The sequence below is a fragment of the Leptodactylus fuscus genome, chromosome 2 (genome assembly GCF_031893055.1).
Source record: "Leptodactylus fuscus isolate aLepFus1 chromosome 2, aLepFus1.hap2, whole genome shotgun sequence".
In the NCBI taxonomy this organism is placed as follows: Eukaryota; Metazoa; Chordata; class Amphibia; order Anura; family Leptodactylidae; genus Leptodactylus; species Leptodactylus fuscus.
The window spans coordinates 222498420-222525965 of record NC_134266.1 but is presented as its reverse complement, the minus strand read 5'-3'; the positions used below and the strand labels follow the sequence as shown (position 1 = coordinate 222525965).

The following is a 27546-nucleotide window of genomic DNA, read 5'->3' as shown; positions in this document are numbered from 1 at the left end:
AGCACCAGGGAAGGTGAAAATGTGATGCCCCTCCCACTTTCCCTGGCGCTTTTTTACACCAAAAACTATGTGGCAGAGGTATCCGATCGAATATACTTGCTCATCTCTAGTCACTAACACTGTTTATTATGTTTAATCACCCCCCACCCCTGGGCCGCCGATCACTATACTCTGGGGTCTGAAGAGACCTCATGAAAGCCCGAAATTTTGGGAACATTCAGAAAGAAAACCACATGGACCACTACTGGACATTATAGTGTGCATAAGGGCCACTACAGGGTATTATAGTGCGTGGAGGGGCCACTGTAGAGCATTATAATGTGTGAAGGGGCCGCTGTGTAACATTATTTTATGTGGAGGCCGCTATAGGGCATTATATTGTGTGAAGGGACTGCTGTGTAACATTATTAATTGTGGAGGAGCCACTATAGGGCATTATAGTGTGTGAAGGGGCCGTTGTGTAACATTATTTTATGTAGAGGCCACTATAGGGCATTATATTGTGTGGAAGGACCAATATGGACATTATATTGTGTGAGCGCCAATCTAGGACATTATACTGTGTGTTCTATTGGATATTATTCTTAAAAATGAGTAACGTTAAGGAAAAAAAACACACAATCACCTGTCCCCAGTGTGCCAGTGTCTAACACCACAGTCCCTTTGGTCGCACACCATGCCTTATTCCCCCTGACCGCTGAGGCCAATGATGCAGTCATTGGAGAGGGACAAGTGATGTCATTCACATATGTCATCAGTCCCTCTCCTGATCGGCCTCAGTGTTACATGGGGTGCATAGGTTGTGAGGACCGAAGTGCACTAAGTCTAATAGTACTCACATTAATGCTAGGATGGTAGAGTAGCATTCCATTGCTGGTTAGAGTAACATATTTCTTCTTCCACTCCTTGTTTAAAGAATTGCCACTACGTTTCAGTAGGAAGCTCTGAAAAATAATTAAGAAGATAGCTACATAAGAATTACTTTTTAGACATAGGATATGCCTATTTATAACAATCTTTTATTAGGTAAGTATGTACCATATAGTATTTATACATAAGAAATACATGCTGCAACCATATACAGTATATACAATCATTGATAATAAAAAATAATACACCTAGATAGGAATATTGGATACCTGCAAAACTCGCCATACAGTTATGTCTCAGGCAGATATGTAAATTACTACACATGTGGTCTGGTTAGACACTGGGTCTTGCCACAAGAGGGCGTAAAACTGCTTCTCCCTCTGCCCTATAAAAAGACTTTAAGACACTACAGCTCAGCGATGTGTAAGACATCGCGGGGCCTCTCAAGACAAGGCTTCCAACTAGCATTCATCAGGAGCATCACCTTTTTGGCCTGCTCCGATGCCAGATTTATCAACAATTGAGTATTTATGGGACCAGCTGGGAAGCCAGCTTCAGCAATCTACAAGTGTACAGATTCTATAGACCCAGCTGCAACATCTGTGAGCAAATGTGCCGCAGGATTCCAGGTCTTGTCCCGCTATCATCTGCGTCTGGAGGACGGCTCCTGCTTCATCACTCTGCCCCTGTGTGCTCCAGCCCTAGGAGCTGCAGGTGCAATCACATTGTGATGGCAGCTCCCTGAACACTCTGGGAGGAGAGATTGCTGACAAAGCAGCAAGGGAGCAAGGAGAGGTGAGTATCAGTGTTTTATTATGTTAAAATTTGGAGGCAGATGAAATGGACACATTAAACTGGGGGAGGGGTGGCAGAGGAAAAGGGACCTTAAACTGGAGGACAGACGAACATTAAGGTTTGGGGACAGATGGAGGGGGAACATTAAACTGGGGAAGCAGATGAAGATGGACTTTAAACTGGGGCACAGGTGGAGGGAGACATTAGAATTTGGGGGCATTAAACTGGGGGCAGATGTTGGGAGACAGGAAACTAGGGCAGCTGGAGAGGAACATTAAAGGGGCTCTATCAGCAAAATCATGCTGCTAGAGCCCCACATATGCGTGAATAGCTTTTAAAAAGGCTATTCAGACACCGTAAATGTTATATTAAACTACCCCCCAGTTTTAAAATAATAACCTAAAAAAGAATGTGATCTACATACGCATCGTGCACGCTGGGCGGGCATTCAGGGTGTGTCTTCATCCCCGCCTCTTCTTCCTCCGACGTCCTCCGATCCCATCTTCCTCCGGCGCTCGCTAGCGGACACTGATATTAAAAAATGGCCGAGGACATCGGAGGAAGAAGAGGCGGGGATGAAGATGAAGACACACCCTGAATGAACGCCCACAGTGCACAATCCGTAAGTAGATAACATTCTTTTTTAGGGTTTTATTTTAAAACGGGGGGGGGGGGGGGTTAGTTTAATATAACATTTACGGTGCCTGAATAGCCTTTTTAAAGGCTATTCACGCATATGTGGGGCTCTATCAGCATGATTTTGCTGATAGAGCCCCTTTAAACTGGAGGCAGCTGACGGGGGACATTAAACTTTGGGCATTGCTGGATGGGGACATTAAACTGGGGGCAGTTGGAGGGGGACATTATAATGTGTAGTTGCACAAAGAGAAATGTAAAGTGTTGGCCAAAAGTATTGGCACCCCTGCAATTGTGTCAGATAATACTCATGTTCTTCCAGAAAATTATTGCAAGCACAAACTCTTTGGTATTAATATCTTCATTTATTTTGCTTGCAATGAAAAAACAAAAAGAGAATGAAAAAAAGTCGAATCATTGATCATTTTACACAAAACTCCAAAAATGGGCCGCACAAAAGTATTGGCACCCTCAGCCTAATACTTGGTAGCACAACCTTTAGACAAAATAACTGCGAACAACTGCTTCCGGTAACCATCAATGAGTTTCTTAGGGGGCGTTCACACTACCGTCGGTGTCCGACAGGTAGTATCCGCTCCTAGTGTCCGCTCAAAATCTGTCACGGACAATAGGAGCGGACACTAGCTGTGTCCGTGACACCTGTCATTCATTTCAATGGGCATCGGGTGCGTTCTTTTGCACTCCGTGCCCGTCCTTCCCTGTCCGCAAGTGAAGATGTCCGACTTCTCAAGCGGACAGAAAAACCCTACATGCAGGGTTCTTCTGTCCGCTTGAAAAGATGGACATCTTCACTTGCGGACAGGGAAGGACGGGCACGGAGTGCAAAAGACTCATTGCTGGCCACTTTAGAAGTCTCCAGGGCTTTCTCTCAAACCATTTTCTAGTGCCTTTTGAAGTGAGTTTTGGGTCATTGTCCTGCTGGAAGACCCATGACCTCTGAGGGAGACCCAGCTTTCTCACACTGGGCCCTACATTATGCTGCAAAATTTATTGGTAGTCTTCAGACTTCATAATGCCATGCACACGGTCAAGCAGTCCAGTGCCAGAGGCAGCAAAGCAACCCCAAAACATCAGGGAACCTCCGCCATGTTTGACTGTAGGGACCGTGTTCTTTTCTTTGAAGGCCTCTTTTTTTTTCCCTGTAAACTCTATGTTGATGCCTTTTCCCAAAAAGCTCTACTTTTGTCTCATCTGACCAGAGAACATTCTTCCAAAACGTTTTTGGCTTTCTCAGGTAAGTTTTGGCAAACTCCAGCCTGGCTTTTTTATGTCTCTGGGTAAGAAGTGGGGTCTTCCTGGGTATCCTACCATACAGTCCCTTTTCAGACGCCGACGGATAGTACAGGTTGACACTGTAGCACCCTCGGACTGCAGGGCAGCTTGAACTTGTTTGGATATTAGTCGAGGTTCTTTATCCACCATCTGCACAATCTTGCGTTGAAATCTCTCGTCAATGTTTCTTTTCCATCCACATCTAGGGAGGTTAACCACAGTGCCATGGGCTTTAAACTTCTTGATGACACTGTGCACGGTAGACACAGGAACATTCAGGTCTTTGGAGATGGACTTGTAGCCTTGAGATTGCTCATGCTTCCTCACAATTTTGCTTCTCAAGTCCTCAGACAGTTCTTTGGTCTTCTTTCTTTTCTCCATGCTCAATGTGGTACACACAAGGATACAGGACAGAGGTTGAGTCAACTTTAATCCATTTCAACTGGCTGCAAGTGTGATTTAGTTATTGCCATGACCTGTTAGGTGCCTCAGGTAAGTAACAGGTGCTGTTAATTACACAAATTAGAGAAGCATCACATGATGTTTCAAACAGTGCCAATACTTTTGTCCACCCCCTTTTTTATGTTTGGTGTGGAATTATATCCAACTTGGCTTTTTGACAATTCTTTTTGTGGTTTTCCATTGAAGAAAAATTAAATGAAGGTAATACTACCAAAGAATTTGTGATTGCAATCATTTTCTGGAAGAAAATGAGTATTATCTGACAGAATTGCAGAGGTGCCAATACTTTTGGCCAACACTGTATGAGAATGGGTGATGTCAACAAAGAAGTGGATGGTGCTAAATTTGTTGTATCACACTATACATACTGCTCATTCTGTCTCTTTCTGTCCATTGAAAGTTGAGAGGTGTGTAGAGGCAGCCCAACAATGTATCGCTTTGACTTACAATGGGGTGTTGATTTGTAAGGTACATCACTTTGAGAGAAATAATAGCACTGTATACAGAAAACGTGATCAAAGCTTTACCCCCATACTCACCCCTATGAGCACTGCTCCATTATACAGTATGCAGCGCTGTATCTCACAATGTACAGTTATTTGTCATTGATATACACATGGAGAAATCTCTGTGTGGCTCATGGTATTGCCATCTGTGTACATAAGACCTTCATACTCTTTCATCTATGGATTCCCCATTAAAGCTTGCACACCGAATTCCACTCAAGTATGGAGTGCACAGGATAGAAACCGATGGAAAGATTATTGCTTTTGCCTCTATTAAATATAGTGACATTTCTTTGACGAGACTAAGAAAAAAGTAGAAATCTTCACAACCTAGGATTGTCCTTCAGATCTGTTGACTACAGAACACCATAAATAGTAAAGGATCAGCTTACAGGTTGTGATGTTCCAGTTAATGCTACGTCCTGACTTTCTGTGTGTCCTCTATTATCAGATTCTCTAGCTCATCATTGGTTTTTCAATTGCGAACACATTTCCAATGCATCCTGTCCCTTCTGTGACACAAAACAAAATCTCTCACCCACACAACAACCCAGCAAGCCGGATTCTTTCTACAGCTCGGTAAAAGGCAACTGCACATTGCTACCCCAGCCACAATGACTTGCCAATCTCTTTATGGAAGGATTCAATTGGAATGTGTGGGTTTTCCTTGCGGTAGCTCTTCCCACAAGAAGCAGCGGGTATCTGCTCGATAAAAGAATAAAATATAGCTTTCTACTGTGTCCTAGCATTCTCTTTCCATTTAATATTCTTTGCAGAAGAGAACTGTAACAATTAAGGTGTTCGCTCGCAGAGGCTGTGTGGGTGTTTGTCATTCGCTGTGCAATTGTGCCAGTACATTAGCTAATCAAATGGTAACAAATTAGCATGTACCAGGAGGGACATTAATCCCTGCACAGCGGGCATACATTAACCCCGTGCGTGAAGCATTGTTTATTGCATGGACAGCCCTTAGAAATGTAGTATAAACATTTATTCATTAATATCTATCTATCTATCTATCTATCTATATATATATATATATATATATATATATATATATATATATACGTGTGTGTGTGTAAATATATGTTTACAGTAGTCATAAAGTCTACCACATTTATAGTGCACAAATGTGTTGCTATTTGACCACTATACATCAGTGCCTTGAACCCACTGGTAACACTCTTTCTGGGAGGCCTCTGTCTCTGTACCAACAGAAATATCTGAGCCATTTGCAAATTCCTAAAACTGTGATGATACTTTTTTTTTAGTATTACTCTGATGCTCAGGGCCGTTTTAACACATTGGTGGCCCTGTGCAAAGATTTCATACGTGGGCCCCCATCACCACCACCTAGAAATACCTGACCCTCAAGGGCCCCCACATACTATAACGCCCCTTAGTGGCTCTCACACAATATTAATGGCTCCCTAGTGGCTCCATACAATATGCCCCTTATATTGTCCCCCTTCGGGTTGCCCCCCGCGGATTCATGTCTTCCTCTAGGTTGCCCCCACAAATGAAGTCCCCCCAAACCACTGGCTGCCCCCATCATGTCACCCCCCCACCCTTATTTTGCCTCCATCGTGCCATGTCTTCCTCAGGTTGCCCCCACAGTATCATGTCCTCAATTCAGGTTGCCCCCACAGTATCATGTCAGCCCACACTGACATGCCGCCCTTGGGTTTCCCCACAGTACTATGTCCTCCCACCCCCCAGGTTGTCCTCATTGTGTCATGCCCAATAGACCCCTTCTCTGTATCATGTCCTGATGCCAGGTTGCCTCCACAGTATCATGTACCCCCACACTGACATGGCCCCCTAAGGTTGTCCCCATAATGACAGGCCCAGATTACCCCGTATCATGTTCTCAACCCTGGTTTCCCCCATAGTATCATGTCCCCACCACCCATCAGTTTGTCCCCATAATACCATGCCCCCACCCCCTGTTGTCCCCATAGTGTCATTCTCCTCCTTCCGGTTGAACCTAGGGTTCATGCCTCATCCCCAGGTTGACTTAACAGAAATCCCAGAGCTCTCACCTCCCCTATCTGTGTCATTTAAGTAGCGGAGCTTCTCAAACAGCTCAGAGTTGCTCCCAGCCCCTCCCTCCCCCTCTGAGAGCAGGCAGCTACATCACTTGACAAATGAGCAGATAATCCCAAGGGCCATAGAAACGGAGTGTAAACAATGAAGTGAATAAATTAAGATAGCGACCAAACAAAGCAGTTTTGATAATGCAATGCATTTAGGAAAAGTCTTAAATCCACATAAACTAGCAGTATAGATAGGATCCTTGTGATGGTACAACCCCTTTAAGGAGTAACAGGTGCGATACAAGAGAGTTCTCTACATCGTGTTTTCTGCTCCCAGAACACATGGAGCAAAGACAGTGGCCGGGTGGTGAAGCAGAAAGAGGACGGCTTCCTACTTCATCACTGACTTCAACTCATCAGCGTCCAGAGGTGGGACAGCCTGTGTACTTAGATGTGATCTCAGCTATCAGATGCATCTATATAATAATATACCGGGTAGTCTGTTACAGAGGCTTGAGGTCATCAGTATTAGATCAGTATGACACTTCCTCTTCTCAGGCCAGTGACACCACATCCATTGGTCACATGGCCATGATACATCTCAGTCCCATTATCACAGATTGGGCTGAGCTTCAATACCAAACATGTTCAATATAGAGTATATGGTGCTTGGCTTGGAAACACTGAAGAGGCCACAACAATCAATATCTTAGACCTGACCAACCCCTTTAAATAATCTACCAAGTGTATTATATGGACTCATGGCTTAATGTGTTGTATGCTTCCTATTTGCATGTAGTGCAGTGAGTGTATTATGCTATGCCCCCTTGTGTAGTGGATGGGTCCCACCAAGAGATTCACATGATCTTTTTTGAGCCAGTACAAAACTGAAACATGCAAAGTTTGTACGAGGATGAAAGCCCATCCATGTTTGTCACTTGACGGCACAATTTTGCTGGTGATACTACAGTTTTATCAATTATATTCATGTGATATTACCAGCAAAATCATGGAGCCAAGCAACTAGCCATTTGACAACCCTGGCCATCTTTTGTGGGTGGAGGTTCAGTCCTGTGCATAACTTGATCTGTACGTTTGTACCTAAAAGGGATTGTGTCATTTAGGAAAGCCATTTTCCAAGTATCCCATTGGGGAAATGTACAGTATGATAAAGAGGTTTTCCCCACTTTAGATGCTTATCCATATCCACAGGGTGGGTAATTAATTATGTCTAACTGGTGGGGGTCTGACCTTTAGGATTCTCACCAATTTCGAGGAATGGAGCGTCAGTACTATGAACATGCGCATTCATCATTCCATTCAGCAAGAGAGGAAGAAGATCAAGATCCGACACTTATCACATATCCCCTATACTGGACTCTCATCCGTAAGTCACAGTGGAGAAAGACACCAGAGAGCATCTCTGTCTAAAGGCCCAAAAACATCTGTGCATCAAATACTTACTATCCCCTATAGAGGTGCTGCAGGGAAATACAACTGATGAACTGGGAACCTGACACAAATGTAATGTTAAAGAGATATTCTAATAGTGACCATTAATTGCATATACTGTGGATATGCACTATGATAGATTTATGTGAAACAGTGGAGTCGGTGTGGGATAGTTGTCATTAAAATGGATTTTTCCATATGTGCACTTGTGGCTACATCTGCAGCAACCCAGTGAAGGAAGGCAGTGAGGATGGAGGTAATAGTCGGACACAGTTGCAGCTCTCATAAACCTGGTTGGTGCAAGGTTGATGAGGTGGTCTGCAGTGTGGATGGTGTTTGTAGTAGTTCCCCCGTAATAAACCCGGTAGTAAGTTTCCTGCCTGATGTTTGTTAGGGTGCCCTTGATGTTGATACAGGATTTCGGACAAAAACTCACTGTTTTACTGAAGAGGACATAACAATCTTCCATAAGATGGAGGCACAAGCCTGGTCACCACTGGGCTGGAGTTGAGGTTTGAAATGGTTCTCCCTGGGATCGGTCAATTCTAATTGCAGCTATAAGGTCCATTCAAAAATTCCTCTCCCAGTCCCTATCAGATACTACATACAAAGAAATGGCTCATCTCTGGCTTACTTACAAAACTGACACTAGTCCTGATTTGTGACTGACAGACTTATGTTATGGTTATATCTGCGCTTCTATGTCCATAGCGGATACCAACTATGCCCGTGAACCCCATTGACTATAATGGGAAGCAATGAGTGTCCATTTTTTAAACTGAAACTTCCAGACGAAATAGTAGCATTTTGGTGATTTTTGGCAGTCACTGAGATTTAGTCTGCAATGCAGATGCGAACCTGTCCTTTGTTAGCCTAACCAGGTCACTCCAGCAGCTAACTCCAGTTGCTAGCAGGAGGAAGGGAACTGATTAAATGCTGGTTAAATACTCAATATGTCCTTTAGTATTGATCACTATATAGGCACCATATATCACAGGATATGCCATAAATGCCTGACAGATATGGGCCTCACCTCTTGGGCCAAAGTCACGTATTAAAGATGTTGCTCAACTGCTTATAAAAGTTTCCTATGTGCTGCCAATAGGAGGAAAAAATAAAAAAGTTGACTCACCTCTACCAGGTCCTCCATTTCCATTGATTCTTCTCTTCTATTTGCAGGTCCAGGTTGATGTCAGCAGTGATGTCCGATTTGTGTCAGATGACCGAAACAGCCAATCACAGGCCTCAGCAGTGACCTCTACACAAAAGGCACATGACCCCCCGCCCATTTGTAGCACAGGGTAACCTTCTAAAAGGATCTTGTCCTCTTTAAGTAAAGTATAATTACGATAGTTACCTGTTTAATCGGCAGCGCTCGGCCGGTGCCACTGACTTCACCTCGACTGTCAAAACTCCTCTTTTCCATGTCACTTCCTCTTCGGTTCTGCAATAAACAGGATATTGAGCTATTATTCTCTTCATAGGCCATTCCAAACAGGAGCTAGGTAGCATAACACGAGTGCTCAGAACTGCACAGACTTCATTCATAGCAGAGGAGTTTTTGATTAGGAGAGACAAAGCTACTTTTCAATCCTATAATAGATCCAATATACCCAACAGAGTTGATCACTTAAAGGGGAAGTCTAGTTTTAGCAAGTAAATGTTATTGTTTATATATGGAAAAGTTATACAATTCTCCAATATACTTTCTGTATTCAATTCTGTCATTCATCCTGCTTACGTTATAAGATAAAGCTGTGCATCTATGTGACCATCATATGAGCATGGACTGTATATCACATGACCATGGATTTACCACTGGAGGTAAGCAGAATGAATGACAGCAAGCAGAGATCTAGAAAACTGAGAAATTGATACAGAAAGTATATTGGGAAATATTACAACATTTCATTATACAAACAATAACAGTTATTTGCAGTATCTGGACAACTCATTTAAAGGGAGTCTGTCACCCGAACCCATTATAAATCCAGCCCCACAGATACATGGGTTGGGGTCACCTGACTCTGCACTGTGACTGAACATAGGATGTGACTAAGAGATACTAAGGCTTGAAATGCATAAGCAATGGTGCTTCACCTGTTCTTGTGGATTGTATAGACATGGATTTATATGGATGCTTGAACGTCTTTTCGATTGTTTTTTCCAGGGCTTCTTAAGTTTCCTTGCATTTACACAAGGACTTCTTCCTTAACTTGTCTACAAGCTAAAATCACGCACCTCTTCATTTCCAACATTTTAAAGGCCCAGTTTTCAACAAGAAAAAATGAAAAAATGTCTCGAATGGCTTTACAAATGTGAGCCAGCAAATATAAGTCGTGGAGGTAGGTAAAAAAGAATATATATATATATCTAACCTCAACTAAACTTATAGGGATGTTCTGCAACTGTTCCATTTGTCTGAATGGGATTTGCAGAAAATTGTACGTATGTTGCCAAAGCTAACCAAACAGATCTGCTTTATGTAAATCCAAGCTTAGGCCAGGATTGCATTTCCATCAGTGTTGTCCCATAATGATGTCACATGAGCTACTGTAAGCATTGGCATAACTAGGAATGGCAGAACCCCGTGGCGAACTTTTGACATGCCCCCCCCCCCCCCCGACCGTTGCCAAAGACATTGACCAACTGACCCCTACCCCCCCTCGCATTTCTGCGCACACTATAGTGCCCCATGATGGCCCCTGCACACAGTATTATGCCCTATAGTGGCCCCTGCACACAGTATTATTCCCCATAGTGGCCCCTGCACACAGTATTATGCCCCATAGTGACCCCTGCACACAGTATTATGCCCCATAGTGGCCCCTGCACACAGTATTATGCCCCATAGTGACCCCTGCACACAGTATTATGCCCCATAGTGACCCCTGCACACAGTATTATGCCCCATAGTGGCCCCTGCACACAGTATTATGCCCCATAGTGACCCCTGTACACAGTATTATGCCCCATAGTGGCCCCTGCACACAGTATTATACCCCATAGTAGTACCTGCACACAGTATTATGCCCTATAGTGGTCCCTGCACACAGTATTATACCCCATAGTGTCCCCTACACACAGTATTATGCCCTATAGTGGTCCCTGCACACAGTATTATGCCCTATAGTGGTCTCTGCACACAATATTATGACCCATAGTGGCCCCTGCACACAGTATTATAGTCCATAGTGGTCCCTGCACAGTATTATGCCCCATAGTGGCCCCTGCACACAGTATTATGCCCTATAGTGGTCCCTGCACACAGTATCATGACCTATAGTGGTCCCTGCACACAGTATTATGCATCATATTGGCCCCTGCACACAATAGTATTCGCCATAGTGGACACCCATGAACAATTATTATACTCTGGGGTCTTTTCAAACATAAAAAAACTATTGTTACTTACCTATCTCCTGGTTCCGCTGCATTCTCCGCTGCTGTCAGCCATCTTCCGGGACATCATGTGACAGGGGGGCCTGCGTTGCGACGCATATGGACGCAGGTCCCGGGTCATGTGACGTCACGCAAGTAGGCCCAAAGCATGCCCGGATCTCGGCGTATTAAAATAAAAACAACAACTCAGTGGTAGCGGCTGTCGCCGGGTCCCTAATGTCCCGGGCCCTGTGGCAGCTGCTACCACTGCAACCACGGTAGTTACACCACTGGCTGTAAGCCTAGGGCCTAGCATTGGACTTTAAAGGGTTATTCCCATCTCAGGCTTTCATGGTCAGAAGTTTCAGAGATAGACGAAAGTAATTGTTCAATATGCTGTTTCCATATCTCCCATAGAGGTAAATAGGAGTTACGAAAACAATATAGCACGGCGTAACTATCATTGTAACTAATGACAGTGAATATGGTCACGTTACAATTTTCCAGTTACTGTGACAAAACAGTAAGCTGCTGGATGTTGTCGTGACCACATTTACTACCATTAGCTGCAATTTTAGCAATGGGACATCGCAATCTTATATTGCACAGCCACAAGTCACTGTGTAATTCTAGTCTTAAAGAGGATGGTGTTACCTGAATTCAGTGTACTGTCAGATTAGCCAGTGTTAGCCCCGGTTGCAGAGATTAGTACTCGTAGTTTTGGTACAATATTCCTGCCGTGTAAGAGGGGCCAGCCTCATAGATCAGCATCATCGCCCCACTGTCAGAACTCTTCTATAGTCTTGTATTGTCATGGGGTGTTCTTCACCACCCAGCGATGACACTGAGCTATGAGGCTGGCTCCTCTGACAGCGCAGGGATATTGTGCCACAACAAACAGCAACAATATCTCTACAACCGGGCCACAGACTGGCAAAGCTGATCAGCGCACTGTCAGCTTTCTAGCAGTACATAACAATGCTAACATCACAGGACATGAAAGGTCCTCTTTAAAGTCCAGTTTCTGTTCCCACCTAGATCATAGGTTTATGGTAGCTCATATGACTGTATTAATACCTTAATTAATACCTTCTATCCTAATGTCTTCGGTTTATCCTAACTGAATGCACTCGGATGACAATAGAGTATCATCCGTTTTACACTGATTTTACTGGGTGGCTCAGATCCATGAAAATAGATCTGAATAGGACATACTGTAAAATAACTGGAACAGAACAGAATCAGAAGAATCTGAAGACACTCAAATTGCAACACAGGTTGTGCACATAAAGCCTAATGTTAACTGTATGAATAAGTAAGTATGAAAATTATATTATATGGCGTATACAGGAGAAGGAGACCCCAGAGCAGAAGTAAAATAAAGCCACTGATTCACACTATCACGCTCTATCCTGGGCCATAGGTGTCAGTTCTCATCCACAGAAACATAGAAGAATGGCATTATTCTTCAGTTATATAACCCTCACATTTTGACCATATTGTTGGAATAATGAAAAGACCTATAGAAAGGAATAATTGGATTATCTTAGATGTCCATACACATGAGATATATATCTGCAGATCATTGGAAGATTGAGTTTATTTGAGCAGCATCTTATGTAAATCTTACATGTATGGCCACCACAGACATCTCTCTGCAGATTTTTAGCAGAATTCACCAAATTTAGCTGAGTCTACCAAATGTCTGACCTTAAATATGTTATATGTATGGACAGCTTCACTTACAGGGAAAAGGCTTGTGCGACGTTTAGCTCCACGGTGGAGTGACCCCGGGGTGCTGACTCCAATTGACACCTCACTGCGCAGCTCTCTGTGGCTGATGTTTGGAGTAGAAGGTAAGGAGGATGAGTAGTCATTGCCTGGTCCTCCATTGCTGGTCTAGAAGCAAAGAAAACATGTTTTAAAGTAATTGACAAAATCATGTCATTCAATTTTTGAGAGGACACAAAGTCTTAGATTTTATACAAGAATCCTAGAATTCTCAGTGAAAAAGGAATTGCAATCACAAGATGCCATTGTGTATCTCATTCATTACCTGTACTGATAATGGAGTGGTCCCTCCGGAGTGACTTGGGGAACTTGGCAGTGATTTGCATGATAGTAGCTGTTGCTGGCGCTTTAGAGCAAGTATCTTCTGGGCCACTGAGAAATAAAGGAAAGACAATATAGTTAATTGTATTTGGAGTCTGTCAGTAGTACTGACCATGCAAAGCTTCTGGTAGGGCCAGTGGACAGGAGGTAGAACATTTCTTTGGATAGCTTTTAAAATGGACATTGATGCCCTCTGATGATGCTCCCGTGCAAGAAAGGTGGGTTCTCATGCTGAAGTGGTCTTGGCATGGTGCAATGAGCTTTTCCACAGACCTTGTCCTCTGTGGTGACCTCTGCAATGGTCCCGAGGTTGGACACTACAGCCATCACTTAATGCTCAGTACCTAGAGCACGTCACTGTTAGGGCTAATCTCTGTTGCATTTGCCCGATGTCCTTTGGATCAAGATCTATTTTTATTAAAAGTAATACCTAAAGAATGTTTCACCTCCTCTACGTGACTGTCAGCACTTTTACATGCCCAAAACTACTGACAGACGCTAAAACATTTTTTACATGTTACTTCATATAAGGAAATGGTGAATCTCCACAATATTCACTGGTTGAAAATCTGCCATCTTGGTGCAGTCTATGTTCTAGGACCACTGCTAGAAGACACTCTGAAAATTGCATTAGTGCATTCATGTGGCCTTTACCTTGTTTACGTACATGCTGTATACTTAGGGTGTTATTTTTGGTAGCAAAAGGAAATCCAGCATCCAGTTACTCCATTAAAATGTAACTTTTAATATGTCAAGTCAACATTTACATAAAATTTTTAAAAAACGCACAAGGTCCTATGAACCTCTATATGATGCCAAGAAAGGCTGATGCATTTCGGAGAATAAATACAGTCTCCTTAATCATAGCCTAACAAACCAAAGTTCCCTCTAAGATTATAAGTGTAATTGTATTTATTCTCCGAAACGCGGCAGCATTTCTTGGCATCATATAGAAGTTCACAGGACCTTGTGCATTTTTTATGTAAATCCCCAGAGCAAGCAGTAAGGAACACTAGGAGATTTTTGTCATTAAAACAAAATTGTGAATGCAGCTATGGACTACCATGCAACTTGTAACTGAGGATCAGTGATGCAATGTATTTGCAAAGTTAGTCAACTATAGCTCGAATTTTAAGATGAACATATTAGTATCATTTAATAATAATAGTAATAATAATCCTAACTGCAATAACCAGCACAGGTTGGTACATCTGACATACAGTTGGTTTGTTTCTCCAAGATATTGCTATAGAAAGCCATATAAGTGATAATACGTGTAATAGCCGCACTAGTGTCAGATGTATTCTGTAATCTGCTCCACACACCATTATACCTTTCATCAGAGACAATGATATAAAGGTCCTCACCTTCACTGAACACTCGATCCACATTTAACCCATAAGTGGCACAGGTTTCATAGTACATACAACGTTTCATGTCATTACATAGACCTCTGGCTCGCACATCTTCAATAACTCTTGGATTGCTGGAGCTAATTTTATCTAAAAGAAGGAGTACCGCATGTTAGAAGCCATATATTTTATATTAGTGACACATATATACACTATCATGCTACACTGTAACTATATATTATTTAAGTAATATATGTAAGAAGTAACCTTAGGGCTCTCTTCAACACAAACATATACAACGCAACATTATTTTAGTCTCTTGCACTCTTCCTCCTTTCTTTGGTCTGCAAGTAATTGTTGCCCAATTTCACTCTTCACTCAGTCCTGGGCTGCTAGGTCCCATAGCTTATGGTTTCCTGCCTCGCTGGTAGTTACACCCATGCTTACAGCCAACAATATGGTATTAAAGAAAAAAAAAACCATAATGGGTAAGGTTACCTTGGGTCCCCACCAGGGCCACGGCAATGTCCAGTACACTTCTATAGTTTGCCAAGAGAGCGTAATACTGGAACATGTCTTGAAAACTTGCCTCATTCTCCAGGCTGAACACAAAGATGACGCCATCCACCCAGTTAGCAAACTAAAAGGCACAACCCAGAGAGGTTAAATCAATAGACAATCTGTCAGTCGGAATTACAGGCACAGGTTTATGCCATATCGTAGTCTCTAGAGATTCATCTAAATAGCCTCTCTGCTCACATCTACTTGTAAAATGCTCTCAAAATCACTCAATATCTGATGTGAGTTCATTCAGAATCAGCTCTGTCCCTTCCAATTGGTTGACTATTAAAGAAAGAGCCATTTAATAGGTAACATCCCATACACTAGAAATTCCCAGCACGGTAACCTGAGTAATTTTAAGGAAATGTGATAGTGGGTTATATGTCCTCACAGTAATAGTGTATCTAAAGAGTATGCCATATGTTACTGTTACAAGAGATGGATGGATGGATAGATAGATAGATAGATAGATAGATAGATAGATAGATAGATAGATAGATAGATATGAGATAGATATGAGATAGATAGATAGATAGATAGATAGATAGATAGATAGATAGGAGATAGATAGATAGATAAATAGATAGATAGATAGGAGATAGATAGATGATAGATAGATGATAGATAGATAGATAGATAGATAGATAGATAGATAGATAGGAGATAGATGATAGATAGATAGATAGATAGATAGATAGATAGATATGAAATAGATAGATAGATAGATAGATAGATAGATAGATACCGTATATACTCGAGTATAAGCCGACCCGAATATAAGCTGACCCCCCTAATTTTACCACAAAAAAATGGGAAAACTTATTGACTCGAGTATAATCCTAGGGGGGAAATGCAGCAGCTACTGAAAAAATTCAAAAATTAAAATGGTCGGAGTTTTTGGATGCAGTAGTTGCTGGGTGCTGGGGAAGGGGAGGGGGTGTTTTGGTTGTCTGTCTGCCCCTTCCTGAGCTTGAGGACTGGGTTTTTTTCCCCCACTTGGAATTCAGCCTGGCTGAATATAGGGTATCTGCAGTGCTCCTATTAACCCCTTCACGACGGAATAGGAGCAGATACCCTATATTCAGCCAGGCTGAATTCCAAGTGGGGGGAAAAAAACAGTCTCAGGGAAGGGGCAGTTAGACAACTTTGTTTTCCAGCTACAGCGTTTACCGTACACGAAAAATATTTGTATAGATTGGTAGAGCGGGCGTTTTCGGACACAGGGATACCTAATGTGTATATGTTTCACAGTATTAGTTTTATATGTGTTCTAGGGAAAGGGGGGGTGATTTGAATTTTTTATACTTTATTATTTATTTTTTTACTTTTTTTTTTTTTTGCATTTATTAGACCCCCTTGGGGTATTGAACCCCAGGGGGTCTGATCACTAATGCAATGCATTACAATGCTAATGCATTGCAATACATTGCAAAAATTGTCATTTCTTTTGCAGGCTGCATAGAGCAGCCTGCAAAAGAAAAGCACTGCAGCTGGGGAGCCTTTACAGAGGAGCTGAGGGGAATCCCCGGACGCAGGCAGGAGCGTGGACCTGAAGGAAGACCTCTGCCGTCGGACCTGAAGGGGAACTGTGGCCGGCCATCGGCAAAAGCGCTGAGGGGAATCCCCGGCAGACTCTGCTGCCTGGATTTCCTCTCAGCGCTTCTGCCGACGGCCAGCTTTTCTTTTGCATGCCGAGGTCTTCAGGTACGTGCTCCTGCCGGGGATCTCTCCTTCAGCTCTGGCGGCCGAGGTACGCACTCCTGCTGGCACCCGGGGATCACCCCAGCGCTTCAGGGCCGCATTTGAGTGAGCGGTCGCGTCCGCTCTCTCCAGGGGCATGGCGGCATCTCCACTGTAACTCCACCATTACCACTGTAAGAGTTACAGTGCAGGTGCCGATTCTAATGGCGACCGCTCTGGAGCAGAGCGGTCGCCATTATAGCTACAGACCTCGCAGCACAGACCCGGCATCCAGACACCGGGGCAGGTGTCAGGCCCGCAGCATCGCCATGGCGATGCTGTTCATCGCAAACTACAGAAGTACTTACGGTACTTCTGCTAGAAGGCCCCGGTACTTCTGCCAGGAGCGTGGCGATGCTGCGGCCCGGCACCAACCCCCATGTCTGTAACTACGGTATTACCGTAATGACCCGAATATAAGCCGAGGCAGACTTTTTCAGCCCAAAAACTGAGCTGAAAAACTCGGCTTATACTCGAGTATATACGGTAGATAGATAGAGTTGGTACGGTAGAAAATATGAACACTATATAAACAGTTCCCTCACAAATCCTCACAGCTTAATATCCCCTAACTAGGTATTTTCCATATTCATTGTACTAAATTTGTATCTATTTTATGTGAATTTGAGAACCAAACCTCGATTACTGTTACCTATAATTATAAACCTATTCTGACCACCTCCTCCTCATGTATGTATAAGTAATGTAGGGCTACATGCACACAAATGTAAAATACAGCCCTTAAAATCCTTTCTGCGTCTGTGTGTCACATATTTTTCATCCATTTCCTGTACTTTTGACCAGTTTGTCATCCGTTTGTTATTAGAGATGAGCGAACACTAAAATGTTCGAGGTTCGAAATTCGATTCGAACAGCCGCTCAATGTTCGTGTGTTCGAACGGGTTTCGAACCCCATTATAGTCTATGGGGAACAGATACTCGTTAAGGGGGAAACCCAAATCCGTGTCTGGAGGGTCACCAAGTCCACTATGACACCCCAGGAAATGATGCCAACACCTCTGGAATGACACTGGGACAGCAGGGGAAGCATGCCTGGGGGCATCTAACACACCAAAGACCCTCTATTACCCCAACATCACTGCCTAACAACTACACACTTTCCACATTCAAAAAAACCTCTATCAAAGTGGGAAAATACCTGGAAACCTTCTTTACTCCCCAAATGGATGGACACAAACCCCAATTTAAGCTCAACAAACAGTAACAACCACCCCTTTAAATCACGTTCCCCATGACAACCACAAATGGAATAGGCAATGGGAATTCCAAAAGCCCTCACCCTTAACTGTCATTTTGAGTGTGTGTGTGTGTGTGTGTGTGTGTGTGTGTGTGTGTGTGATGTGGTAAGACCTTCCAAAATTCACTTTTCTAGCCCTTAACATGAGCCCTTCCAAACAAAGTTACATGACCTTAAGCTGAGCTACCAGCAGAGATTGAGGCCCTTGGCATGAGTAGAGCCTTGCACCAGCAGTGTTTTTGGCACTTAGGGTGAGTTGAGCCTTGTACCAGCGTGTGTCCCTTAACATCAGGCGGGCCCTAAGTTCTGCGCTTTGCACAAAAGTTCCACATTAACTAGGCTGAATGGTACAAAGATTAGTAGGCCCGAGAACCAGGAACAGGTCTTGCAATGGCTGTCGGATAACGCTTAAAGCACATTGTCCACCAGCCAGTCAGCCTCTACCTCCTCTTACCCAACAGTCTTGTCCTCCTTCCACCCAAAATTCCCAATCTTCTCAGAACAATAACCCCAACTGTCCCTGCTCCCCAGAGCTGTTCTCCCTTCCTTTGACTGTACCGCAACCTGCCCCTCCATTTCGCGATTCCACGGACCTAACAGACGAGTATCTGTGTCCAGATGCTCAAACACTAGAGTCTCCTCCATTCCATCTCCGGTCGATTTGGTGGCGGATGACCAGCAACCCACCCTCATCGACGACGATGAGACGCAGTTGCTGTCAGGGCAGCCAGTTGACATGCGCATTGTGCAGGAGGAGGAGGCGAGACAGGAGTTGGAAGAGGAGGTGGTGGACGACGAGGACACCGACCCCACCTGGACAAGGCAGATGTCAAGCTGGGAAAGTAGTGTGGATGTTGAGGCAGGTGCAGCACCAAAAAGGGTAGCTAGAGGCAGAGACATGTCCAGAGGCAGAGGTCAGCTGCTTTGCCGAAGCCAGGCCAGACCCGGAATGTCCGAAGATGTTCCCTTTTGTACCCAGCCCAGAAAAACTCCCCCATCGAGGGCACGTTTCTTGAAGGTGTAGAGTTTTTTCAAGGAATGCGCCGAGGACAGATATAGTGTCGTCTACACAATTTGCCTCTCGAAATCGAGTAGGGGCCCTGAGAAGAGCAACCTGTCCACCACTTCAATGCACCGTCATTTGGAATCCAAGCAATGGAATCAGTGGCAGGCAGCAACGGCAGGACAAACGTCGCCCGCCGTTCATGCCACTGCCTCTGCTCACAGTGCTGGCGATGCACTCCAGAGGACGAGCCAGGACATCACTTCATCTGCCTCCGCCACTTTGTTGACTTCTCCCTCATCCTCCCCTGTTTCTGTCTTATCTCCTTCTCCTGCACCATCAAAGGCACCATCAGGCGCTTCTTTACAACAACCCACCATCTCTCAGACATTGGAGCGCCGGCAGAAATACACCGCTAACCACCCACCCACGCAAGCCTAGAACGCCAACATCGCTAAACTGCTGGCCCAGGAGAGGTTGGCGTTCCGGCTTGTTGAAACTCCCGCCTTCCCGGACCTGATGGCAACTGTGGCACCTCACTATGCCGTCCCTAGCCGTCTCAACTTCTCCCGGTGTGGCGTCCCCGCCTTGCACCAGCACGTGTCACTCAACATCAGGTGGGCCCTTAGTTCCGCGCTTTGCTGCAAGGTCCACTTGACCACCGACACTTGGACAAGCGCCTGTGGTCAGGGATGCTGCAGTGCTTATCTTTAATGACAGGCAGGGTGAATGTGGTGGAGTCTGTTCCCCGGGTGCAAACTGGGGTGGCCTATCTCCTCTCCCAGGCCAAAATTCATGGCAGGAGTAGACTGAAACCCTACGACGCTGCAACCTCCACCACAGCTACTAGCGGCAAACGCTAAAACACTGGTGTGGGGAGACGTCAGCAGGCGGTGCTGAAGCTCATCAGCTTGGGGGACAGACAGCACAGTGCCTCCGAGGTCAGGGATGCCATCCTGGCTGAGATGGCATTTTTTTTTCCCTGCTACACCTGGGGCCTGGCATTTTTACGCCTGTGATAATGGCTGGAACCTGGTAGCGGCTCTGGAGCTTGCCAGCCTCCAACACGTTCCATGTTTGGCCCACGTCTAACCTAGTGGTGCAAAGTTTTTTAAAAACATACCCAAATGTACCGAAGCTACTGTTGAAAATGCGGCGCTTGTGCGCCCACTTTTGCAAGTGCACAGGAGTCGCTGCTAGCCTAAAAACACTCTAGCAAGGCCTACATCTGTCCAAACACAGGCTGTTGTCCGTCATTCACACACGCTGAAACCCTACAATACCATATCTTGAGCAGGGTGTGTGAGCTGCACAGACCTTTGATGGAGTTCCATCTACAAAACCCAAGGGTTCCTCAAAGTCAGCAACCAAAGTTTCTGCACCATGAGTTTCCAGGGGTGGCAGAGTTATGGCTAGGGGAAGAGGCATGGATAGGGATGATGTCTAGGGGCAAAAGCAGTGTGGATGTGGAGGCAAGCTAAGCAGGAAAAACTGGGGGTACAAGCTAAGGCATGGACTGGGGTGATGTCTAGGGGCAAAAGCAGTGTGGATGTGGAGGCAAGCTAAGCAGGAAAAACTGGGGATACAAGCTAAGGCATGGACTGGGGTGATGTCTAGGGGCAAAAGCAGTGTGGATGTGGAGGCAAGCTAAGCAGGAAAAACTGGGGGTACAAGCTAAGGCATGGACTGGGGTGATGTCTAGGGGCAAAAGCAGTGTGGATGTGGAGGCAAGCTAAGCAGGAAAAACTGGGGGTACAAGCTAAGGCATGGACTGGGGTGATGTCTAGGGGCAAAAGCAGTGTGGATGTGGAGGCAAGCTAAGCAGGAAAAACTGGGGGTACAAGCTAAGGCATGGACTGGGGTGATGTCTAGGGGCAAAAGCAGTGTGGATGTGGAGGCAAGCAAAGCAGGGAAAATGGTGGCTAGAGGCAAAGGGATGTCCATAGGCAGCAAGGGCAAAGATGCAAAACTCTCCCGTTTCAAGAATTTTCCTGACTTGTTTCCCCACAAAACATTCCTGGGAGGAGGGCTGAAACACCACCCTCCTCCTCCTCCGCTGTTAGATTTACCCCAGCTACGAGCTGAAAACGCTGCAACACTGGTGTGGGGAGACGTCAGCAGGCTGGGCTGAAGCTCATCAGCTTGGGAGACGGACAGCACACTGCCTCTGAGGTCAGGGATGCCATCCTGGATGAGATGGCAATTTGTTTATCCCCGCTGCCCCTGGGGCCAGGTTTTTTAGCTTGTTGGAGGGCTCTGGAGCTTGCCAGCCTCCAACACGTTCCATGCCTGGCCCACATGTTCAATGTAGTGGTGCAATGATTTTTAAAAACATACCCCAAATTAGCTGAGCTAAGGGTGAAAGTGCGGCACTTGGACACCCACTTTCCCAAGTCTACAGTACCTGGAGCTAGCCGCAATACACTCCAGCAAGGCCTACATCTGCCTGAAGCACCTACTGTTGTGCGAGGTCACCACACGCTCTAACCCTAGATACCGTATGTTCAGCAGGGTGTGTGAGCAGCAGAGACCTTTGATGGAGTACCAGCTACAAAACCCAAGGGTTCCTCAGAGTCAGCTCCCTCACTTTCTGCACCATGAGTTTCCATGGGTGGCAGACTTATGGCTAGAGGCACAGGCATGGATAGGGGTGATGTGTAGGGGCAAAAGCAGTGTGGATGTGGAGGCAAGCTAAGCAGCAAAAACTGGGGGTACAAGCAGCCGGTGACATCATCACTGACAAGCACAGCTGTCTGTCAGCTGACAGGCTGACTTTCACCAAAATGAACAGACAATGGATAGACTCATCATATACATGTCAGTTACATGACAAATTTAGTGCAATTTGCAAGTCCAAGATGGTTTGGAGATCTGCGGAGAGGAATCTCACCACCTCTTGCGGGTGCCATCATTTGGAAGGCAAGCCCTGGGCTCAGTGGGTGAGAGCAAGCGCAGGATAATCGTCGTTTGGCCTGGCGGCCACTGCCTCTTCCACTGTTGACAGGGCTGGCGCTGCAGTCCAGACCAGGAGCCAGGACACCTCCACATCTGCCTCTGACACTTTGGGGAGTTCACCCTTATCCTCACCTTTTCCTGCCATTTCTCCTTTTGCCCGCGCCATCATGCGCCTCTTCCAGCAACTCCCCATCTCCCAAGCCTTTCATTTCATGCTAAAGTACAGCGCAACCCACCCACATGCCCAAGGCTTCAACGGCCTCATCTCAAGAAATCTGGCCCAGGAGATGTTGGAATCCCGGCTGGGGGACACTCTGCCCTTTTTGGGCAGAGTGTCTACTGCGCCACCGCACTGTGCCGTCCACACCAGCACTTTCCCCCAAACATGAGGCGGTCCCTAAATTCAGCGCTTAGCCCTAAAGTTCCATGTGACCAGTTACGAATGGACAAGTGCATGCGGACAGGGACGCTACCTTTCAATTTGGGCACAGTGGTTGAATGTAGTTGAGGCGTGGACCGGGTCGCAAAATGTGGTGGCCTGACTTGTCTCCCCACACAACATTCCTGGGAGGAGGGCTGAAACACCACCCTCCTCCGCTGTTAAATTGACCCCAGCTACGAGCTGGAAACGCTGCAACACTGGTGTGGGGAGACGTCAGCGGGCCGTGCTGAAGCTCATCAGCTTGGGGGCCAGACAGCACACTGCCTACAAAGTGAGTCATGCCATCCTCGATGAGACGGCAATGTGGTTTTTGCCACTGCACCTGGGCCCAGGCATGTTGTCATGTGTGATAATGGCCGTAACCTGGGATTGGCTCTGTAGCTTGGCAGCCTGCAACATATTCCATGCCTGGGCCACGTTTTTAACTCATTGCTGCTAATCTTTTGAAAAAGGTACCCCAATGTTCCTGAGCTACTGGTGAAAGTGTGGCGCTTGTGCGGATAGTTTTTAAAGTGTATAGTTGCCGCTGCTAGCCTCTATGCACTCCTACAACGCCTGTACCTGCTGGAACAACGGCTGTTGTGCGACGTCTCCACACTGCTGGCACTAAACATATCATGTGTTGAGCAGAGTGTGTGAGCAGCACAGACCTTTGATGTAGTTCCAACTCCAAAACCCTCGGGTTCGTCAAAGTCAACTCCCTCAGTTGCTCAACCATGAGTGGCCATGGGTGGCAGACTTATGTGAAATCCCATCCCATCCATTGCACTGGACACGAAACATTAGCATGCGCTCAGCACAACTTCGGATATGGCAGATGCGTTAAGCAGGGTGCAGGGTACAACACAGACCAGGCCCGAGCACCAGGAACAGGTGTTAGAAATACTGCAGCATCTGCCATTTCCTTCCAATTTTGGGGTTTTGGACCCGCCACCGACTTGTCTGGACCTAAGTGGGGATCATGAGACACAGTTGCCATCAAGGCAAGCTGTGGTCATGTGCGGTTTGCAGTAAGGGGGCAGTGCGCAATTGGAAGAGGAGTTGGTGGATGACGAGGCCACCGACCCCACATGGACAGGGGTGATGTCTAGGGGCTAAAGCAGTGTAGATGTAGAGGGAAGCTAAATCAACAAAAAACCTGGGTAGAAGCAAAGGCATAAACTGGGGTGATGTTTAGGGGTGAAAGCAGAGTAGATGTGGAGGGAAGCTAAGCAGCAAAAACAGTGGGTAGAAGCAAAGGCATGCAAAACTCTACCCTGTTGGAAGACTTATTCCTAGGTCTGGAACACGTTAATGGCCCCCCTGGACAAATTACTGCCACTCAGGGGCCTAGTGTCACCAGGAGGGACAAGTATAGGCGCATGTTGTGGGAATACCTGGCCGACACCAGCTCTGTCCTCTCCGATCCCTCTGTGCTCTACAGCCTAAACTTATTTTCTCATCTTTTTTTCTGAACTGCACATCTCTTGCCTGCTTCCTTTGGGATCTTAGAAATGGTGGTCCACTTCCACAGATGGTAACTTCAATAGACAGTGTAACGGGAGTAGCTGAGGGATCGCTGTCTTAACCACTTTTTGGCACAAAATTAACTTCCAAAGCCAAATATGGTGCAAGTATATGATGCAAGGACACCTACACACCTATCTCTGACACATTGGGGAGTTCACCCTCATGCGCCCTTTTGGCCTGCACCATCATGCGCCTCTTCCCAGCCACTCCACATTTCCCAAGCTTTTCATTGCAGGCAGAAGTACAATACAACCCACCCCCATGCCCAAGCCTGTAACAGCCTCATCGATAAACTGCTGGCCCTGGAGATGTTGGTGTTTGTTTATGCTTCTGGAGACCCAGGCCTTCCGTCAGCAGATGGCAGCTGGGGCACCTCCCTATGCTGGGCCTAGCCGTTACTACTTCTCTTGGTGTGCTGTCTCTGCCTTGCGCCTGCATGTGTCCCATAACATCAGTCGGGCCCAGAGCTCTGCGCTTTGCTGCAAGGTCCACTTGACCACCGACACATGGACAAGCGCCTGTGGTCAGGGATGCTGCAGTGCTTATCTTTAATGACAGGCAGGGTGAATGTGGTGGAGTCTGTTCCCCGGGTGCAAACTGGGGTGGCCTATCTCCTCTCCCAGGCCAAAATTCATGGCAGGAGTAGACTGAAACCCTACGAAGCTGCAACCTCCACCCCAGCTACTAGCGGAAAACACTGTAACACTGGCATGGGGAGATGTCAGTAGGCCGTGCTGAAACTGATCAGCTTGGGGGACAGACAGCACAGTGCCTCCGAGGTCAGGGATGCCATCCTGGCTGAGATGGCATTTTTTTTTCCCTGCTACACCTGGGGCCTGGCATTTTTGCGCCTGTGATAATGGCTGGAACCTGGTAGCAGATCTGGAGCTTGCCAGACTCAAACACGGTCCACGCATGGCCCACGTTTTCCAACTTGTTGGTGCCATGTTTCTTTGAAACCTACACCATTGTGCCTGATATACAGGTCAAAGTGGGGCCATTTTCGTAAGTGAGAACTAGCCTCTGCTAGGCAGAAAACATTCAGAGCACACTCCTCTCATCTTCGCACCGTTGGCTGGCGGAGGAAGACGAGGGGGTTGGAGTGGCATCTGATGTCCCTATCCCACACGAGGCTAGAGGGTGCACTTCAGTGCATCCCATTGCTTCACCACAAATGGTGTGAAGGGGAGTGGAAAATGGAGGAAATGGAGAGTGACCCTTACAGTTGGGGCCAGCAAAGGCATGCCAAGTAACACACTGGCACACATGGCTGACTTCATCTTGGGTTGCTTTTCAACACATATTTCACATCATGAAGAACAAATAATACTGGATTTTTTCAAGCCTCGAACCCCGGTCTAGGTCTAATGTCTGTTCCTTTCTTATATTAGGGGAGAGGGAAAAAAAATTACTTCAGTGATACGTTTAGCGTACATAGACTGACTATTAATGTGTATCCCACTTAGTGTTGTTAGGGTTACACACCGTCACAACCTGGCTAAAGCTTCTATAGCTGTTAATAAAGTCAACATAACTTTACGGTATCCAAAAAGACAGCTGGTACCGACAGAGAGCAAGACAAATGTCACCCAAAGCTGTGAGCTCTGAACACCCACAGTGACTTTGGCGTCATCATCATTATAAGGGAGCGGGTGGTAATAAATAACTTGGCAGTGCCTAAAACCCAAAAAGCTTATACAACTATATTTACATTAAGATACACAAATGAAACTTTTCAGTAGCATGTCATGAGACAAGCTGATAAGCTCTTCCTTTGTGCAGTGCTATTTGAAAGTTAAACGCTGCCTTTATTTTAATTCTGGAGAAGGTGCAGACATTAGATTTAGAACATGTTGTCTTCATTGTCCAAATCCTCTATATAGGTAGCGTGTTTTTCGGGCCGAGCTGTCTGGGAACGAGCTGGTGCAGCACTGACAACCTGGGTGAATATGGCAAGAGCCTGAGATGTAGGGTGAATGAATCCCCAAATTATTTGTGGAATTCCCAGTGAGACAATGGCACTGTATACCAGTATTAAAAATTGTGGGTGCACATAACCCCCATATATTCTTTGAATTCCCAGTCAGACAATGGCACTGTATACCAGTATTAAAAATTGTGGGTGCACATAACCCCCATATATTCTTTGAATTCCCAGTCAGACAATGGCACTGTATACCAGTATTAAAAATTGTGGGTGCACATAACCCCCATATATTCTTTGAATTCCCAGTGAGACAAAGGAACTGTATAGCAGTATTAAAAATTGTGGGTGCACGTAACCCCCATATATTCTTTGAATTCCCAGTCAGACAATGGCACTGTATACCAGTATTAAAAATTGTGGGTGCACATAACCCCCATATATTCTTTGAATTCCCAGTCAGACAATGGCACTGTATACCAGTATTAAAAATTGTGGGTGCACATAACCCCCATATATTCTTTGAATTCCCAGTGAGACAAAGGAACTGTATAGCAGTATTAAAAATTGTGGGTGCACGTAACCCCCATATATTCTTTGAATTCCCAGTCAGACAATGGCACTGTATACCAGTATTAAAAATTGTGGGTGCACATAACCCCCATATATTCTTTGAATTCCCAGTGAGACAAAGGAACTGTATAGCAGTATTAAAAATTGTGGGTGCACGTAACCCCCATATATTCTTTGAATTCCCAGTCAGACAATGGCACTGTATACCAGTATTAAAAATTGTGGGTGCACGTCACCCCAATATATTCTTTGAATTCCCAGTCAGACAATGGCACTGTATACCAGTAGTAAAAATTGTGGGTGCACGTAACCCCCATATATTCTTTGAATTCCCAGTCAGACAATGGCACTGTATACCAGTATTAAAAATTGTGGGTGCACATAACCCCCATATATTCTTTGAATTCCCAGTCAGACAATGGCACTGTATACCAGTATTAAAAATTGTGGGTGCACATAACCCCCATATATTCTTTGAATTCCCAGTCAGACAATGGCACTGTATACCAGTATTAAAAATTGTGGGTGCACATAACCCCCATATATTCTTTGAATTCCCAGTGAGACAAAGGAACTGTATAGCAGTATTAAAAATTGTGGGTGCACGTAACCCCCATATATTCTTTGAATTCCCAGTCAGACAATGGCACTGTATACCAGTATTAAAAATTGTGGGTGCACATAAC

General features: G+C 45.4%; 1 protein-coding gene across 1 annotated transcript in view; it reads right to left on the bottom strand.

Moving 5' to 3' along the window:
- AGAP2 (ArfGAP with GTPase domain, ankyrin repeat and PH domain 2) overlaps positions 1-27546 on the bottom strand; it is a 166847-nt gene that overhangs the window by 17285 nt on the left and 122016 nt on the right. Inside the window, exons 5-10 of the mRNA XM_075265599.1 lie at positions 15394-15535; positions 14911-15045; positions 13488-13594; positions 13178-13330; positions 9408-9494; positions 840-944 (exon numbers count right to left, since the gene is read on the bottom strand). Coding sequence (XP_075121700.1) covers positions 840-944; positions 9408-9494; positions 13178-13330; positions 13488-13594; positions 14911-15045; positions 15394-15535 — 729 coding nt within the window. The remainder of the gene's footprint in view (positions 1-839; positions 945-9407; positions 9495-13177; positions 13331-13487; positions 13595-14910; positions 15046-15393; positions 15536-27546) is intronic.